General features: G+C 45.8%; 1 protein-coding gene across 4 annotated transcripts in view; it reads right to left on the bottom strand.

Moving 5' to 3' along the window:
• Positions 1 to 20,396, bottom strand: part of LOC306796999 (FERM, ARHGEF and pleckstrin domain-containing protein 1-like) — a 37,675-nt gene that overhangs the window by 8,322 nt on the left and 8,957 nt on the right. For 2 of the 4 annotated variants that reach the window (XM_079296130.1, XM_079296131.1), the window contains exons 3-13: positions 8,655 to 8,759; positions 8,118 to 8,160; positions 7,953 to 8,031; positions 6,803 to 6,900; positions 6,412 to 6,526; positions 4,885 to 5,032; positions 4,655 to 4,750; positions 4,388 to 4,554; positions 4,238 to 4,306; positions 4,047 to 4,122; positions 3,530 to 3,740 (exon numbers count right to left, since the gene is read on the bottom strand). In XM_079296130.1, coding sequence (XP_079152256.1) covers positions 3,530 to 3,740; positions 4,047 to 4,122; positions 4,238 to 4,306; positions 4,388 to 4,554; positions 4,655 to 4,750; positions 4,885 to 5,032; positions 6,412 to 6,526; positions 6,803 to 6,900; positions 7,953 to 8,031; positions 8,118 to 8,160; positions 8,655 to 8,759 — 1,207 coding nt within the window. The remainder of the gene's footprint in view (positions 1 to 3,529; positions 3,741 to 4,046; positions 4,123 to 4,237; positions 4,307 to 4,387; positions 4,555 to 4,654; positions 4,751 to 4,884; positions 5,033 to 6,411; positions 6,527 to 6,802; positions 6,901 to 7,952; positions 8,032 to 8,117; positions 8,161 to 8,654; positions 8,760 to 20,396) is intronic. The other 2 variants (XM_079296132.1, XM_079296133.1) reach the window with 2 other exon arrangements.

Below are 20,396 nucleotides of genomic sequence, written 5' to 3'. Positions count from 1 at the left end.
ACAATCACATCATCACAGCGTGTATACCGATGATTTCACTTTTTCCTTTTGAAGTAAATCTAGAAAACGTGGCTCTGATTGACTCCATTTACATAGAAATTACAATACGAGTACAAAATCACAATCTATCAGTCTGTTACTGTATGTACAGTACATTAAAGTCACAAAACGCTTTAATGGACGGGACCGCAAGTGCTGTTTGGTGACAGTGAAAGTGAGGACATCTCAACTCCAGTGTTCGTGTGTGTGTGTGTGTGTGTGTGTGTGTGTGTGTCCATCTTCTGACAATACTCAGACTTTCACACATGACAAAATGCCCTTTCAAAGATGTCTTTGTCTTTGCTCTTACGCTTGCATTAAGTTTAACTTTACTTGTGTCCGTCTACCTTCGCCCTCACTCTCCACTAAAAAAAACTAACACTGGAGTTGAGTCGGCCCTGATGCTCCTCAAACACTTGAAACCATTGTGAGCCCCGTGACACACACACAGAGACACACACTGAGCAACAACAGGGCAGAGTGGCAGAAGAAGCAGGGACATTGCTCGCCTGGTTAACATGCAAAGGAAACGGTGAGAAAACAGTTCCCACTGACATGCTTTGAAACAAAAAAGAAGCAATGCATTTACAAAGAATGAAGCAGGAACATTTGCTTCAGGGAGAAGTCGAAGCTCTGAGGAAAGAACAGGTTGTTTGGCTTTCGAAGGCGACGACACATGACGAGATGCTTGTTTTAGGGAGCACCGAGGAGCTGTCGTCGTGTTTTCTGATATTAATCATCGTTCAAATGGTGGTTTTAATTCACCACCAGTCAGCATCTTTCGTTCCAAAATGTATGCATGCTAATTACCGGTAGACTTTCTCTGCTACGTAGCAGGTACGTACAGAAAAACGAGTGTGTGTGTGTGTGTGTGCCGAGCAAAGCAAAGCAGACAGCTGTGAGTGGGCACAGGTTTAAGGACGATGGTTGGCGGGTTTGATTGTTGAAAGAAAGACTTTAAATAAAGGATGCGTCTTCAGTCGAAATTTGGAGCTTCAGTTATTGTCAAAAAATACAAATATCAAAAAGGTCAGAGTCTTCATTCTCTCCCTAATTGACGCAAATCTATTCATATACTTGGTCCTCCACTTGTCCTAACTACAAAAAGAGAATTACGACATAAAGGTCTCTACCACAAACGTCACGGCGCAAGAAAAAGTGCTCTGAAGAAATCAGCCCGGGCCAAAACCGAATGAGAAAGGCAGACCGGCCCCCCCCCACAGCCTACACATTGAACACAATGAGCGACCAAGTCAGGAGTAGTACTCTACAGTCCATCGTCCACCAAGAACATTCAAATACTGTACAATTCAAACTGTGTACGACATCTTTAAACCTCCTTTCTTTCTTTTTTTAAAATCCTTTCAACAATGGACTCCAGCTATTCGCTCAAAGCCCCCCTATTGCACAAGACAACAGTGAAATAATTATAAAAGTGTGATTTAGAGAAAATGCTACATTAGGACATTACACATTATTACAACAAACAAGAGCTCTATGACCAAGAAAGGCAGCAGATCCTGGTCAACAGCTTTCAGAATCAACGCCACCTTAAAATCGATCATCTCTTGCTTCAATGTCTTAATATCTCACACAACACCGACATACAAAAGGTGAGCTACAATCAGAAGAATCCTAATTCATCCTCAATGGACTAGATTTGAATTACAGCAATGCTGTTAAATGATTTATGAAGAAAAAGGAGGAAGAATTGCAGAATTAACTTCCCCATTAAAAACTATGATTCTACAGATGAAGCTCTTCCTTTAGGCTTCCTAACTTGTCTACATAATCTGCATTTCTCATCTGCACATGCATCTCCACTAAATATTTCGCTGTTAAGTTATGGCACATTGTAAGGAAGGTTACCGACAGCAAACTGATTCATTAACTTGCCTCCGGGCTTTTAGGCTCGTTTCTCCCTTTGACAGCCAGCCAAAATCTTTACGATGTGTAAAGTTGGACAAAAGTCAAATATGTCAATTTCTAAACTTCAAAAATATGTTAAAACTAAATGTTTGTTCCTATAAGGTGTATCAATGCTAACCTGGTATAAACGGGTGGACTTCTTCTGTTAATGGAGCTGTGTCTGTGATACAGTAAATACATGTAATTCTTACATAACAGGATTATATTGATTTATTCTGCATTCTAATGCCTAATGTGAGGCCAAACTACTCACATATCTTCACCCTTCAACAGCTGAAAACCCGCCCTCCTGTGTCTTCCTCGTTAAAGCGGTAACACCCCTCCCCCTCCCCGGCTTGCCCCTCCTCCAGTTGGAGACTCCCGAAGGAGAACTTGCTGCGAGGCAGCGGGGACGAGTTCGCGCCGTTCGAGTTCACCGAATTCACGGAACTGACGGCGGCGGGATTGCCGTACATCAACGGCTGGCTGTACGCGCTACTACCAGTGTCCGACTCTGTGTCGCTGGTGTCGGTGCCGCTGCTGGTAGACCCGTCGATCATTTGGACCGGCTGGTTCAGGTTGTTGTGGTTGTTGCGAGTCGGGTTGCTACCGGGCTTTCCCTGACGACCGAACAACCGCTGCACCGTGTTGGACCGCGGCTGACCTGGAACCAGGAGGTTCCCCGCGTGATTGCCATTGGTTGGAATCATTCGCCGCTCCATCGGGGCGGAACACGGGGCTTGGCCGTGCAACCCGGAGCGATGGGGGTCGAGTTGGTGGACCGGGGTGGACGTCAGCTGGCTGAGGACGAACGGATCCGTGTCTGAGCGGTTTCGCATGTTGTTGTTGTGGTACGGTCTGGCGAGATGTGGCAGTGTGCGGTTTGAGGCGATCGGGGAATAGCTACCGTAGTGGTTTAGTGGGAGGGATGGCGGCGGGACAGAGGGAGTTTCCACTGGGCCTATTCCTGGACGTTTACTGAAATAATACCCACCGTCATCCCAGCGTGGTGGGCGCGGCTGACCGTTTGTCATCTCAGCGTGACTGAGAGAGTTTGCGCGGTGGTGGAAGCTGCTGATCACCGGGCTGGCGCACTGACTACGAGTCCCGGTTCCTAGCGGTCGCACGACCGTTCCGCCTTGCTTTTCTCGAACCTGAAACATTTCATCCAGCAGAGTGCTGTGGAGCGGGAGGCGGCCGTGAAATGAACCTCCGTTGGGCAACATCTCGTCACCTGTTAGCTCGTGACTCGCGTTTAACTTGTTGGACGCCGGAGACTGATCTACAGCGCTTCTGTTACCCAGCATACCTTGCTGTTGATGCTGCTGCATCAGCCCCTGGTGATTGGTGTGGTAGAACCCATTTACAGCCCCAAACAGACTCCCAGCTTGCCCCCCATTGCGACTGCTACCCCCTTGCTTGTTATTATAAACACAAGGCTCATCCGCATTGCTGTTACTTGCGCCGCTGTGTCCCCTGGGAGCCCTGTTGTTCTTTGCCACATCACATTCACTGTCTATGTCGCTGCCGTCTATGTAAGGAATGGAAGAGCTGCTGCCTTTGTTTGCTCTGCAGGATGGACCTGGGTTGAGGAACTGCGGGTCCGGCGCTGATCCGGTGCCGTGGTGGTTCTGTCGGGACTGAATCGGGTCTGAGCCGGGCGCTGCCGCTATACCGTGGAAGCCGTTGGCGGTCGATGTGGCCGCCGGCGGCTCCTCTGAACCGTTACATTCAGCTCGATGGCCCAGCCTGGTTGAGTCAGGCTGGTCTGCTAACTGCACAGACATGGCACTCTGCGAAGAAGAAGGGCCGAGGAAGACAAGAAAAGAGGGCTTTTTAAACTCTGGCCGCATTAAACTGAATTCCCGACTTTGAATAGAGAGTGCAAAGAGAGAGCACACTCACTCCCCAGAGCTGCTCGGGACAAAAACAGCTTTGTACTGTTGGCCACAGAGCAGCTCCAGATTAAAGCGAAAGAGAGAAGTAATAAAAAGAAGACAAATAGTCTGTAAATGTGTACAACAAGTAAAGTTACAAGGAAATTTAAAGATACATGAACTAGTAAAGACTATGGGTGGATAAAGGTCAGCGTCTATCACCTCTTTTGGCAGTTGAGATCTGAAGGACGAAGACTCAGGCGACATGCTGCTATTGGACAGGATCTTACTGTGCTTCCTGAAAAGAGAGGAGGTTGCAGATGAGGTCAAACCACGTGCAACTAATCAGGAAAGCAGATGTACGATCGCCGTTTCTGTTGCTGGAGAAATCCAAACAAAGGAGGGAGCTTCACCTTTCAAATGGAAGTTTCTTGAGCTCAGAGTCTTTCACATAGTCGATGATCTGCTTCTGGGTTCGACCGCTGCAGGTGATGAACACAAAGTAAGCACAAAAGCGCACGTAGTAGTGTTATGATGCTGTCCCTTTCTGGTCCTCTCCTTACCTGAACCGGAATGAGGATCCTCTGGTGAAGAGGATGGGTTTGGGTTTGGGCTTGGGCTCCTCGAAGAGCCTGAAGAAGGCGTGATACTCGACACAGACCTTCCAGAAGACCTTACAGCAATCCCTGCTGGCCATGGCAAACTCCAGCGTGTCGTGGTGGGCACTCTGCTGGAAGATGCAGACGTGAGTATGGATGGAGGGAAGAAAAGATGCAGGACGGGCAGGGAAAATAAGAGAGGAAAGGATAAAGGGGGTGTGATATACTTACAGCGGGGTCCGCTCTCAGCTTGATTAGGAACTTTTTGCGTTTGAAGCTGAGCTTGCGTACCTTGGACCAGTTGAAGGCGTTAATCTTTGTGTACCCCTGAATAAAGAAGACATGATGAGGAGATGAGAATGAACTATGCAGCTTGGTTCCCGACTCTAGAACAACTCACACTTCGGCAAAGCAATGACAGGCTTGTGGGAGAATGTTAGGTTTGATATTTATGGTTTCACCTGAAAAACCAGCACGCCAATGTGCGCCACGGCCAGACTGAGTTTAGTACCCTCTCGGTCCTTGGCCGGGTGCAGACGAACACCGTACATCTCCAACCGCCGAGCGATTTCCAGCAGCTGGTAGTCGGACTCTGCGGGAGTCTGCCCGCTGTGGAGGAGAGTGATCAGTCAATGCATTCATCACAATACCCATCAATCAGCAGCTCATCTTCCTCAAGCTCATGAAAGAAGAAGAATCTGATTCAGTTTCTTCTTCTTCTGTTCGCCTGCAGATAAAGCTTCTCCACTGATAACCCTCACCAAGCGTTGGACATGATTTCCAGATTTCTATCGCAGATTTATTGTGAGTGTAAAAACAACAAACAGTCTTAAAACACACCACGGGATCAGATGGTAAGAGCCGCTGTGGGCGGAAATAAATCGGCCACATGAGAAGTTTGTGTCCTCGCAAATCTGAAAATAGCTTCCTGTTTCCTGTATGAGCTGCTGAATTAGCCACTTCCTTCCTGCGTCGGCTACGGTGGCTGAAGGAGGGGACCCACAGAAAGAGTGTGTGGTGCACAGCGTGACTGATAATCAACACATCAGTGGTTTCGTTTCCATTTCTCATCTGTAGTTAGGCAACAGTTTTAGGGGAATTTGCATCTCCAGCAAACAAGGAAAGGTCGTATTTTTGCAAACAGCGTTCCAAAGCACAGCTATAATGTAAATGAGAAGGTGTGTTGAGTGAATGTGTGGAGAGCACAGAGAGAGTGCAATGTGGTATGTTTGCAGATAGTCACCTCTGCGGGGGAGGGATTAAAAGGGTGTGTGTGTGTGTGTGTGTGTGTGTTGTGGCTAAACAGATAAACATCTCTGCAGGAGGGAGAGAGACTGGGCTGGGTGTAATTGTGTAATGGGTGAGGCCACATTTGAATAAACAGATAAACATCTCTGTGTGTGAAAGTATGTGTGTGTGTGTGTGTGTGTGTGTGTTTTGGTGACACCTTAAAGTTCAGCCACAAACTGATCCCAAGTCAGACTGCAGCTCGACTTAGAATAGTTTTTGAAGCGATTACAGATAAACAGTGCTGCTGAAGCAACTTTTGAAATCGTGCATCTTAGTTTTTCATGTAAAACCCATTTCAGACACAAACGAATAATCAAAGCAGTCTTTCAGCCTTAAAACATGTCTGGAGGGGTTTCTATATTTGGAAGTATTTTCACAGTGGAGTGAAAACACATGAAAAGCAATCCCAAGAAAGTATAATTGTATATTTCTTTTAGAGCTGAAGCAAGAATCAAATCATGAAAAAATGCCGAAATATAAGCCAATTCCAGCTTTTCTCAGCAGTAGATCATTGCAGACAAAACAAGTGATTTGAAGAAGTCCCCTGAGCTAAACTATGGACAGTATTTTCTGACATATGTACTTCATGCAGTACACTTTGAATGTTATATATATCGAGATCCATTTGTCCTTTTATCTTCTAAAAGCTGCACGTGTGAGGCTGCACATACAGTAAATGCATGCGTGTGATAACTCACACATGCTTGCGGTGGCAGTCGGTGATCTGGTCTCTGATGGCGTCCTGGTCGGGCAGGTACTTATTGTGGAGGAGATGCTGCCAGCTCTGGGTCTCATCAAAATCTCCTATTTCAGCTGATGGACGAGGAAGAAGAAGGAGATTCGATATTCATTTGGAGTGAAAACGAGGAGAGGAATGGGGTGAGTACATTTAACAAAGAGTGTTGAGGAGAAGAGGAAATTGCCAAGATAAAGACAGCAGCAATCTAAGCAAATACAACAAAAGAAAACACACACACTATGATTTCTCCTGTCTCTGTTCTTGTTGATTCGTTATCCGTCCTAATCTATTCTACAGTAGACACACACATTTCAAAGACAAAGGTTTCTGGTGTTACATGTTGCACTTACACTGAATGATGTGGGAGACCATGAGAGCAGCGCTGGTGTCGTTGCAGATGAGATGAGCGCAGGCCAGGTCGCGTTTAATCTGCAGGGCGAACAGATACCTGCAGATAGAGACAGAGAATAAAAGACACAGTGTGGGAGGGAGAACGACAGAAGGCAAGGAGGTAAAAAGAAGGTTATTAGCTGAATGCACACTTTATTAACTCAACTGTTCAAAGCAATGCCATTACCATCACACTACTGGCATCTACTTATCTATTCATACGACTTCAAACCAATCCCTAATTGAGTTTATGACCTTTTCTGTTAATCATTATACAGTCGGCTACTTGAAACATGATCTGGACCTCAGTCTCTCTCTCACACACACACAGTCAGGCCATGACGCTGCATTTCCATCAAGAAACAGCAGAGACATCGATACAAAGAAGGCTGTAGGGAAGTAAGACAGCTGACCTCAAAACCTACAATCAGCTGGAAGACAAAACACACACACGCGCATGCTGTCTGCTCAAAGGACACATAAGAGATGCACATGTGCATCCATGCGAGTGTGTGATTCATGCTCCACGGCAGCCTTTCATGTGAGATCCAAGGCAACCTTTTTATCACTGCCTGATTATCTCTCGAATAAAGTTTATGAGGCTTTGGTGAGTTTTGATATCTTTTTTTTTATTTGAGTCTGGAGTCATTTTACAACAGCTAAATGCTGCGAGAGCCAAACTACAGGAAGAAGGAAAAAAATGAAAGCTCTATGAAATCTCAAGAGGCACTAGGCTTGCTTCCTGCTTGGCTCTGGTCTCAAGTAAACGCAGCTGGGAGCTTAGAGCATCATGGGAGAATGTGTCCGGTCTGAAGTCCTGAATGAGCACAGAGTGAGCAGACCGACTCTGTCAGACGAAACAAAACAGAGCGGCAGACAAGATGGGGGCTGAGAAGTTACTCCTTTTGAACAAGGACTTGAAAAGGAGGAAATATGTGGAACATTTTGTTCTACATAATCAAATCTTTGTACGCTAACGGGGGGATGACTGCAACATGAAAACATGTCACGTGTCAGTCTTTTTTTACAGTGAAACAGCTGGTTTTCTAAAGCTATTGATCATAAGTGGTCAGAGTATTCATTGTGCTTTGTGTGATCCAGAAGACCTACCGAGTCAGCTCCTCCAAGAGCTGTGTGTGGTCAGGAGGGAAGAACTTCACCACAAAACGAAGGATGGTGTTTTTAGGGCCTGAAGGAGAGGAAAGAAGGGAGATGGCTACATATCCTGATATAACCGTGACAAATCACGATTGACATTTGCTTCATCTTACTTACGTCTGATCTGTTTCAGTGTGGGCTTCAGCAGGTCCAGCCACACCTATGGAGGACGGCACTTTACTTTAATCACTGTACATCGAACCACAACATCTGGAAATAAGTACAATCGCAGCTGTGACTGCAACTTAAGTTCATTTGTACTCAAAATGGTACACACTGTGAACGGATGTTTGGATGTGGGTTACTTATTAAGTCTATAAAATTCACACGCGCTAACATGCACAAGATAATAAACGCTCAGTTAGCTACTTGATCTTTAGCGGCATGTGTTTGCATGTGGGCCTGTAATTCCTGTGTATGTGTGCTCACAATGTTGTCCCCTATTTCCTCAGCAGTACATCATTTGTTCCTCCGATCCACGTCAGAGCAACTCTATGACAACCAGCTGCTCCCTCCATGAGTCCAGGTTAAAACCGCATCGATGTAGATGAAAGGAAGACATGCTAAACAGGAAGTGGCAGGAGTCTCCATGCGTGCAGAGTGTGGACCGAGTGTGAAAAGATCTTGTGCCACATGTCAAAAAGCGTCTCTCACCGTCATCTTGCGATGGTCCTGGTACTCTAGTCCAAAGTAGTCTCCCTCTGCCAGATTGAGATGGACGCAAACCAGGTCGAACAGCACTTTGCCGGGGGAACGCTGCTGCAAGAGAGGCACAGAGGTGGAATTCGAGTCAAAAATAAAAGGAGGACGGGAGAGGTGAGGAAAGGAAAGCAATGCAAATGCCACACAGCATCTCATCAGGGGAGCGGCGATAATGGAATTGAGGAGATCAGGAGTCTTTTTGAGAAGGTCATCTGTGACTGATTTAAGTCTCCACATTCTGGCGGGGAAGGTGAGAGACACTGGGGAAAAAGCCCTGGAGTCGTGGACACCATTTTCTCTCGCGAGCCCCTGACCTCTGACCTCGATGTGAGGTCCAGGCTTCAAGTCTGTGTCTCATGAATAGCTGGAGGCTGAGGCTCAGCTGGGAGTGTTCAGTGTTCCCTGTCCAATGACGCAGCTACACCCGACGCTGGCAAAGCAGAGACTCGTCAGCATGTACGTGCCGTTGTTTTGTCTGGACTCAGTCATTACAAGCAGCAAATAGACTCTTCACGAATTGGGATTTTCCAAAATAGAAACAGACGTGGAACTAAACCCCAAATTAGCCCCGGATAATTATCTCTGAGGCAGCTTGAGTTACCACCCTGAAGAGTTACAGCGTACTATTATACATGCAGTCAGTCTGAAGAGGCTCTCGTCAAGAGAATGTGTATTATGAGACAGCAGCATTCTTTCCTTTGACGGGAAGATATAATTATAGTAGAAGGACTTTTACTCTTTATAGAAATGTTACATTTTGACAGATTGGCCCATCTTTCCCCTTTCAATGTCCTGAAAATAGAACTTTTTATTTGAGGAACCTGTGAAGACAAATAGCAGGACAGACTAAGTGATTTAAAATTCTTAAAACATTAAAATGTGCTGGAAAGGAGGCAGAGAAGAGAAATGAGCAGCAGAGGAATCAGAACAGTGAAGGCCGGGGTGTGAGCCAAGTCTGTCACCATCTGGCTACCGTGTGTGTGTGTCCATCTGTTTCTGTGTGGTCAGCCTGTCTGTACAGACACACCCACGCTACACGGGCCTCGAGAAGCAACACTGCTAGTTGATCACAACATGTCGAGTTATTCTGCTGTCAGATAGCGGAGATGCAAAATGACTGAAATCAGGTGTGCATGTCATGACGGAGAGACTCGGCAGATGCCACGGTCACGAGCAAAGCTCAGGGATCCCTGGAGTTCGGACTGCATCCAGATAGAGTGGTAATCTCTGCATTTAGTGTGTAAAAAAACTACTTTTTTTGATGAAACCATACTTTCAGTTAAGGCTCTCCAGCTACCCGTGCCACGAGGGAAGGGATCGAGACAGAAGACCTGGCAGTGGAGGCCCTGGGAGCCAACGGCAACACCTCTGACTGTGGGTCAATGCCAACACTGTGGTGCTGATGCAGCACATCGTGGGATCTGGGAACCGGCCTATGACGCCACACTCATCGCACAACCCGGCATATGGACAGACACCTACAAGATCCACACAGCCACACGACCACTCACCTGTGCAGCTCCAGCACAAAGGCAATGCACAGAGACGTCACTCAGCTGTGAAAAGAGCTCTTGCACTGTAGTGCACTTTCAAGCATTTGTTTTTTTTTTACTTATTTGCATTTAATATTTGCACAACGCAAGGTTTGCGCGGACTTGTTTCTGACACTTTATATTTGTTAATTTTAGTTGAGTTTATTATGTTAGTTTAAATTTTCTAGTGTTTATTTTCTATTGCATTTGATATATTGTAATAAAAAGGTCCTTTGATACCAAACCTGAGATCTGACTATTTCCAACACATTCACTGAAGCAGAGATGAATTTATATTTTTTTATTTGATCATTTACACACAATAACCACCAACTAACTCCATGCGACACGGTTATTATCACACACACAAATACAACTATGTTTTACTATGTTATGGGTCAAGAAATGTGGTTAGCACACGTCTCACGCGCTTCCCCTCGGGTTGGTCGTCGTCTGCTCTCGCGGCTCTGCTCGGTGGCTGGAAGTCCCGCTCGTACCGCAGAGCAGCATTCATGCGTTGTTCGCTAACAGTTTCTTTGTGAACCTCACAGTAGTTGTGGAGCACAAAACAAGCATAGATGACGAAGGGAAGGTCGGCCATGTTGATGTCCATTGCCCTCCTTAAAGTAGCAAATCGTGCCTTCAGACGCCCGAAGGAACATTCAATCACCATGCGTGCCTTGCAAAGTGACAGCCCATAATACTGCTCCTGTGGCGTAGCGCCGCCATTGGGGTATTCCTTCATGAGATACGGCATCAGGGGATACGCTGGGTCACCCAGCAGAAAAACAGGGACGGCATCCTCGCCGTCTATCAATGCCTTCGGGCATGGGGGAATCGCTCCATCTTTTAAGTCACAACTGAATCTCGAGTTGGCAAATATACGCGCGTCGTGCACACTTCCCGGCCATTTCACAACTACGTCCATGAAACAGTGTTTGTAGTCACACACGGCCTGTACATTCAAAGAATGCTTCCCCGTTCTGTTGATGTAGTCTGTAGGTTTAGCACGTGGTTGTTTCACTTCGATATGTGTGCAGTCAATGGCCCCCAAGCATTGTGGCATACCGTGTGCTTGGTAGAAGTTGACCACAAGGTCCCTCACTTCGGGCTCGGTACTCGGTTTCCGGATGTACTTGGGACCCACGAAGACGGTGATGGCCCTACAGACTTGTCGGATGATGACGGAAACAACTTGTCGAGATAGTCCAAATGCATTAGCGGTTTTCCGGAGTCTGCCCTCGCCGCTCAGGTAATACAGCATGCACGCGACCTTTGTAAGTACATCCACGGGCGCCCTCATCGTGGTTGTTGTTCCCTCCACATGCGGACGTAATATTTCGCTGAGGTTGATCAATGCCGATCTGGACATTGAAAAGTTGTCTCGCCATTCTTCGGGAATCATAACTTCATTCATGAAATGATTCCACCAGGCGCTCGTTCTTCCTGGCTTCACCCAAAACCGGCGCTCGGTGTAGCGCTGATGACGCCTCTGGACTCGGGAATTGTCGCACAGCGCTCGAACAATAGCTCGCCTCCTCCGCATGTAGGCAGTAGTAGCATTGTAGAATGCCGCATTTAACTGCACAACAGCTGCTAGCACAGACAACAAAGCAAGTAACGCTTGAGATTCGTTATCCATGTTGAAATGAATCACTGGTCGCCCTGGCTCTTTGTTGTCTTCCGGGGGGTAGGGTCACGTCATAGGGGTTGTGACGAATCAGGAAAGGACACGTCATGACTGCTGTGTGGGCGTCAGTTTTCAAACTTGTCCGGTTTCGGACAAAACGCAACCCCGGAGTAATAACTTGTTTGATATTTGTCTTTGCTATTTTCTTTAATAGTTTGATCTTTGATAGAGTAATGTGGGTTTCTTAACCCTAAATTAAAAAGGATTTAAGTTATAATAACAGAAATGTGCTTAAATATATTTTGACATTTATATAACTGCATGTACAATATTTTTTTTACACTTGAATAAACAATAATCAAATGCAGAGACAGTTATTTACCAATATGTTAGGAGTTACATTTACACAGTCTTACATTTACAACCGGCCCTTTGAGGGCGACCGTGATGCTGATGTGACCCGGAGTGAAGATGAGTTTGAGACCCCTAGTTTAGAGACTGAGGAGGAGACGGAATTTAGGACAAACTAAACCTTGCATTTCTTTTGTATACAAGTCACGATCCTGCACAGAAGAAGACTATAGCGACAGAAAAACCAGGGCCAGAACGGGAAAGCGTTTGGAAACCTGGGTGCAGCAGGTCTCCTCAAACCGGATGAACTTAATCAGTTTGTTTCGGGCGAAAGCAATTTCCTTTAAATTCAGCAAACCCTCCTCCGATAACTAGAGTATAAGGCCGTGTGTGCATGCATCGGGGAGCTATCCCATATCACGTTCAAGTAATGCAAGGCGGTGGAATGCAGAGGGGAATGTCATTGATGGTGAAATCTTGAGATATCAATACCAGATGGAATGACACAGACGATGTGTCTAAAACCCTGTTATTCATTTATTTCTGTCATAACACCAAGCTGGCAGGAAAAAGACCTCAATGTAACCTCAGGAGCTGTAATGAAATGGTGAGAGCAGAAGTGCTGGAAAGTGAGGAAAGCTGGATCCCAAACTGTCTTAAACCCAAATAGGCGTGCTCAGATTCAGCTCTAAAAACAACATGGTAGCCGGCCAGATTCACTGAATCTGGTCAGCAGAGTGATGAGAGAAGAAGGCTTAAAACGTCAAAGCCGAGTGTCGAAAATGAAACTTTTAAAGCTCGATAATCGTGGAGGTTTATAAAACCTAAACCACACTTAAGGAGAGACGTGGGATGATGTGAAACAAAACACTCATCAACGCTGATTGAGTGAACAGTCACCTTTCACTTACAGGTAGCTTCCTGTTATGTGAGAGAATACCTGCAAGTTTCCACCCAGACCGCTGAGTTCCTAATCCAAACTCAGAGCCCGCCCTTACACGTGATCGTTGGTCCAGATCAAAAAGGTCACGGATTCACCAGAGGTGGAAGTCATTTCTCTCTTCGGTGGGGAAGTCATGTTGGATGAGTCAGAGCTCCTCTCTGCTTTTTTCATGACATTTCTAGAATCTCACATTGAAAGAACAGTATGACGTATTAAAATGTCACACGTAATTAACGTCTAAATGTTTAAAACGCTGCTCTCACGCGCTCTCCTGAAAGTGAGCCAATGCTGCTTAGGAAATGAAAGTGGCACTTTGACTGGAACAGCCAAAATCTCATGATTTTGGCAACAGTTTCAGCAGAGGAAATGGTCACACGGCCGAGGTCAAACGCGATAGATATATAGGTTTTGTTCATAATAAAACAGCAGAATAAGAATAGGCTCGGCGTTGCACTGACATGGGGAACAAATAAGGAGTGAGAATTTCATAGTTTGAGAGTTTTACGGTCTAAAAATAACTGCCCTGTCGAACCGTTTCAGCTGAGCATGAGCAGACTGAGGGCCTTTCAGTTGGAGTCTCAATGGCTTCATTCAGTAACTCATCGGCGAGCCTCTCAGCGAGCCAAACGCACACAAACACGTTTTCGTCATATCCCGGAGCCTGAGATTTGTCTCATCTAGCAGAAGTGGAATGTCGCATGCAGACGCACAATTAACGAGTCTGAAAAAGCTGTTGAAGTCAGATTTTCCTGCTGCAACTGTGGACAGTAAAAGCCGCCTGCAAAGGCCAAGGCCATGTCCTTACACAGCTGTCCTTTTGGGCATCACACAAACATGGCTCTTGTCTTTAAAGATGATTAGAGGGCTGGCAGGTCTAGAAGTGAGCCTGAACAACCAACGGGCCATCGGTGGATTCTGGCAGCCGCCATCCAAGCTGGAAAAACAGATCCAGACATGGGAAAACACACCAGCATGTCTGTTTGCAATGCAGATTTTCAGAGCGTCTTCAATCCAGCGACTTAAATTCATGTTTGTGAAACAGCTAATGAGGAAAACACAACACATTTTTGCTGATGGGGCAGAAAAATGTTATTTTTCAGCAAGTGAGAGTCAGAGGCTCTCTGCAGCTGCGGCGGCTGCTTCCTCTCTCTGTTTACCTTTCATAAAGTGACTCAGGCCCCTTTCTAGACTCAAATTATAGAGGTGCCCCTGAAACAAAATGTCTGTTAGGGGGGCTGTGTGCCACAACCGAGCATGAAAACACCCATTACAGTCAGCTGGCACGTTGACTGTGGTCGAACCCACGCAGCCAGTGCTTCTGGTTTGTGTTACTGACAATAAACAAGGTTGGAAAAGCAGCCCAAATCAATGGCGAATGTGTCGGTTTGATCTTTCTGATGGACTCACTCACTGCCTTGTCTGGTGTCCAGACTTAACCCCGTGGCTCTGTGCCTATCGGGGACACTTGCCAGAAAGATGTCAACATGCCTGTCGACTCATCAGACTGTCTCTCTGCCAAACCCACCCTGAATAAATCACCCGCCTGCAAAAACACCCAGTAGATTCAGCAAACACCCTCCCTGTCATCTTGCTTTCTAATCCAGGACCTCTCTCCTGCTAAAAGGTTGCTGCCTGGCTAAACTGGGATGTTGTATATCAAAGTAATTGCTCCCTATATTCTCCTATCCAGTCGCCTTTAGCCCCTCGAGGCCTATAGCGAAGAAAACATTCATATATTTCACTTCACTTTCTCCATTTAGTATTTATTCGCTCCTATTGTCACCGTTTTTCTGTGGCCTTTGTGTTACAGATGAATAGCTAATGAACGCATCAATTACAGTAAGAGGCCTCTACCTAGCTTTCTCCAAAGCAGGTTAGTAGTTGGTAAAACAGTCACACCAGCAGTCTGTGTCCTCAACCTAAAGTACAATCTGGATCTCCATTCTCTCCACACACATCGGTTTTCCATTTAAAAGTCGACATATTTTACCTATTCATTGTTGCGTTTGTCTTCCAATACTTTCCTTCACACTCCCTTCCTTCAGATCCAGTCTTGCCCTAAAACTATGGCCAAGTCAAACATTCTCACCATCTGCCGTGGTGCGCCGAGTGGGTGTACAGAGAGCCCCGCGGCGTCACTGGTGCAAATGACCTATGAAATCACCCCCCGAAAAATGAGCACACATGCCATTCGTGGCATTCATACTTTGGCTTCTGATAGATTTGGTTTACTGCAAGAATTACAAACTTTGAAAGGAAAATTCGTAAGTGTTGAGGCTTATCTAGCTGTCCGGAAAGTGAAATCACGTCGTCTTACTGCCCCCGCAGATTTGGGATTTTCACAACAAGACACGCAGGAAATAAAAGAATGTGACTTGAGGCAAACTGGCGTGAAGTGAGGGGATGTTTGAAAGGTACTTCTCTGAAGTCCTGCACCCAGACTTATGTCAACATGGATAGAAACCAGATGGCTGGGACTGATGATAAGAACTCTCCACAGGGGAAAAAAAACACCTCAAAGCTGTTCAGTTTCTTGCTTCAGTCCCCTGCTATGCATTCCAGCAGGGATCGTTGTCAGGCAGATGAGAGAAGAATACGCCGTTATTGCTTTGAGATATTACGTTAGCATTGTACCATTGCTGGTTGCTTTTATTGACTCACAGTTTAGCAGCAATGGCCAAGAAATTGAACTTTCTAGCTTCAAAATAGCTTTCATAACGTCGAAGTAGGGCTGGGCGATAAATCGATTTAATCGATTAATTCGAATGTGTGCTTTAAGGCGATGTGTTTTATTGAAAATCGAGAAAATCGCCCCCACCCCTCCCCCCCGTTGGGTTCCCGTAGTAGAGTGCGCGCGCATTGTTTACAAACGAAAACAATGGCGGCCAGCAGTGAAGCTCTCGTTCTTAAGAGAGGGAAGAATGTGTCTTCGGTGGTCTGGAAATGGTTCGGGTTCGTGTCATCTGACACAGAACAAACAGCACCACGATGTAAGGTCTGTCTAAAAGCTATTGCTACAAAATCAAGCAGCACAACAAATTTAATGCAGCACCTCAAACAGAAGCATGCTGCCGAGTGGGAGAGGTGTTGTTGCCCTGAGGAGGGAGCAGGACCGCGGGAGCACAAGCGACGCCGCCGCCACCTCACAACAACAACCCAGCATTTTGGAGACATTCACCAACTGTACTCCGCATGAGAAGAAGAGTGCCCGGTGGAAAGCCATCACGGATGCAGTCGCGATGTATATCGCAAAAGATATGGTGCCCATATACACCGTGGAAAAGCCGGGGTTTATTCACCTTCTCAAAGCTTTGGACCCCAGGTACGTGCTACCAAGCCGTAAACATTTTTCTGACGTTGCCTTGCCTCGGCTGTACAATAGTACACGCCAAAGGATCTCTGCGGAGCTGGAGGGGATGTCATTCTACTCCGCAACAACTGACCTGTGGTCCAGCAGGTTGACCCAGACACCGATCCACTTGACTGGTGGAAGCGTCACCAACTTAACTTTCCAAGGATAAGTACTTTAGCAAAGAAATACCTCTCTGTGCCAGCTACAAGTGCCCCCTCTGAGAGGCTTTTCAGTGTGTGGGGGGGCATTGTTACATGCCACCGTGCATGCCTGAAGCCAGAGGTAGTAGATAAGGCTTGTCTTCCTGGCAAAAAATATTTAGAAAAAACATGCACTACTGTTTAATACTGTTGGTTATGTTGTGAATGCACTTGATTTTGTTTACATGCACTTATTTACTGTGCAAAATATGTTATGTTGATGTTAGATCAGATGTTGCACTTTTGAAAATGTGAATGTTAAAGGGTCACATACATTTTATTTCATGCTGTGTTTGTATCAGTGTATTCAGTTAGAAAAGCTTACTGTAAAAAGTTACATTTGCACAGTTGTTTACAATGGAAGGCTACTATTTAATGCCATTTAATGTTATGTTTAATTTAATTTTATATTTAAATGATTCAGGGAAACAAAAGAGTGACCAAATACTTTTTGTATACTACAGGCACCTTTCTACAATGTTCAGGTTTTGTTTGCACTTTATTTTTATCAACCTACTTGGGAAAATCATCACAAAATTAAATAAAAAATTGTTTTCAACAGCTTCTGTCATCTGCAAAAATTTGGGGGGAAAAAAATCGATTTAAATCGTGAATCGGATTTTTTGTAAAAAAATCGGAGATTTTGTTTTTAGGCCATATCGCCCAGCCCTACGTCGAAGTGATGTGACAAAGAGACTAGGAGAGAGAAGTGAGAGATATGGGAAGACTGCAAAATGAAAGAGATAGTTATACCCTGCTGAGCCAGGCAATCACCTGAACCTTAACTCAACTGCGTCTGGCTGTGACTGTGCGTACTAAGCAGTCATTTGAGCCGTAAATCTCTACAGTTCTTCTTTATTCTCATGGTCAACCGTATCACGACTCTCTGAAGGTTTTCACACCAGAGCGTAGGCCGCGTCCTGCTGCTAAACTGCAGGTCAATGGGCCGAAAATCAACAGAGACGACGCGGCTGGAGTTACAGCAACATGCAGTACAACCGACAGATATCATTCTTAGGAAGTTCAAATCCTTTCCAAAAGGCTCTTATTGTGTCTTTCTAGTTTATCCGTTAGTATGCATGGTACGATTTTCTCCGATTCAAAGACAGTTCCCTTGAGGAGTGGTTCCCCGAGGCTGAAAATAATGAGTCTCTGCAACGTTTAATAGTCTATACGCATGGGCCAGTCTCTAAAAGGGCCGAGCAAAGTAGGCCATAAAATCTGGTTTAGTAGTGTCACGTTAAAGTCATTGTCAGACTGCTAGTTCTTCAGCTTTAGAATTGATGGTGCGGCTTTATTTGATGCTGAGAAGACAAATCACAAAGATCCCCCGCTGTTGATCACCATCCCCACTGTGTTGGAGCCTGTTGGCATCGGGGTGAATTCTGAGGTATTTTAGTAAAGGAACAGGTCTTTATGGCAAACATTTAATGTGCTTTTTACGCAAAACACTTGTAGTACCTGTGCTGCGGTCGACAGTCACCATTGGTATGAGGAGAAAGAACAGTTCAACTTCCCCTCAACGGAAAAAAAAGAGTAAAACATACCAGTGAACAGCAGGACAGCTGGGAGAGGCTTCCTCCCTCCTCGACTGTCCACCAATCAAAACCTCTCGCTCAGATTAGGTTAAACGGCTTAACCCACTGGCAAGACGTCAGAGACAGCTCCTCTACACTACCAGAAGGGAGAGGCTATGGGCTCACACACACACACAGATGGACACACACATGTGCCTAACTGGACTGTTGAATAAACAGCATGTTGGCAAAATACCTCCTAGCATTGTCAGCAGTGACAGCAAGGCACTGTGGGAAATCAAACTGGCAGCGCCCCTGATGGGGGAAGATGAAGATGCCTACAGGCTGCAATGGAGACAACAATGTGTGTGTGAGTGTGTGTGTGTGTGTTCGCAGCCCACTTGAGGCAGACAATTAAACCGAGCAGCAGATGGGAACACATGCACAATGTTGTACCATTAAAAAAAGCAATTGGTGTCTGGTGTAGGATGGTGGTGGGTGCGTCTGTACTACGCCTCGCGCTATAATGAGCTCTGCAAATCTCGCAGCAGGGCTGCTTTGTTTCCTAAAAGCCACTGGAGCTCCATCGAGACGCTGGATGGTGTTATTCTACAGTAGGAGCACACTTGTAGCTGAACACAACCCCTATGAATGGTTCACCTTTGAGCGCCAACGTGCCAGAGACCCGTTAATATCAGTGATGGAAGCCGACCCCTGCGGTGCATTTATACATACCGGACATTCTGAGATTATCTTTACAATGATAACACTTGAGCAGAGGTTTTCAAACAAGAGAGAAGGGAGGCAGAGATACTGCGTGAGGTGGGATGTGACCAGCTCACCAACACAGTCAGCAGATTAACACACATCTCATTGAATGCTGTTCAGGGTTTTTTTTTTAACTCTACCAATAGCAGCAGTTATGGCATTAACTCAGTTAAATCTGAACACACAGACATGGTGTACATATCTTTAGATTCAGTGCAACCTTCACTTCCTGGGGTTATTATTATACCCGACATCCTTCATTAATATACCTCCATAAATCGGCTTTGAGATCAGAGAAAAAAGACGCGACTAATAACTCCAGACCTTGCCTGAGAATCATCACGTTTTTAGGATTTGTAGTTTGAAAACCTAGAGCCTGATCATTCCCCAAATAGAGGCTGTGGATGTGTCGTCTTGAGAGCTTTAGGTTCCGCACCCCGTTTAACCTCTCAGCAGAGAACCAGCCAAGTCACAGGCTTGTGTTTTTATTTGTGCACGTGTTGCAGAAACGGATTATTTACGAGCCAAGAAAAGGGTGTGGAGACACGCGGTCTGCGGTAAACACACGTGTGTGTGTGTGGTTATGGAGATACACAGATGATTTACAAGGAAGGAATAGCTCTTTAATAACGCCACAGACAAATATTTTGAGTGTAATTAAAACTAGATATCTCAGCGACATCAAAGCATGTCAATCAAAGATATTACCATAAACACCAATCACACAATCTCTGCAGCATCTCCACTTCAAATGAAATGTTCCCAAACGGCACCGATGCGTTCAAAAGCAGCACACCGCTCACGCAATGCATTTGAGAGGAAGATAAAAACTTCAACGGCCACATAAATCATCACCGATTCGGGCAGTAAAGGGACAGTCCACTCAAATGTCTGCAGTGAATTATGATGGGAACGATGAGACTAGAGCAAGACCAAATGGCTTGAGAGAGAGAGGCATGGAGTCGGACAGGAGGAGGGGTAATGAAAGTAAGAGGGGAAAAAACTAAAAGGCGGAGAGAGGTGAAAAACACAACTTCTTTTCCTCCCAAACATCACATTGGACGCTACATTCCTCTGCTAGTTTCTCAGAGAAACAAACGGCTGGAGACTCGGGGACACAGCAGGGGAGACGCCATTGAATTCCACTGAGGCTTCTGGAAAACATCCAAAACAGAGACGGGGAGGGAGCGAGGAAGGAGCTGAAGAAACACTTCACCTATTGAAAGAGAACCCAGTGCAGCATGCTCCCAACACACACACACATTACAACAACCAGAGACTTACGGGTGATTTGTGACAGAGATGAGGAGGCCTTAGAAAGGTTCAATAAGGAGCCATGGTTAACACTTATCAAGGGGGACAGATCTCATTTAGGATACTGAAGCGGACACTTGGGATTTA

This window comes from Melanostigma gelatinosum (genome assembly GCF_949748355.1).
Source record: "Melanostigma gelatinosum genome assembly, chromosome: 24".
Classification (NCBI taxonomy): Eukaryota; Metazoa; Chordata; class Actinopteri; order Perciformes; family Zoarcidae; genus Melanostigma; species Melanostigma gelatinosum.
Note: the sequence above shows the minus strand (reverse complement) of the source record. Positions and strands in the feature narration are given on the sequence as shown.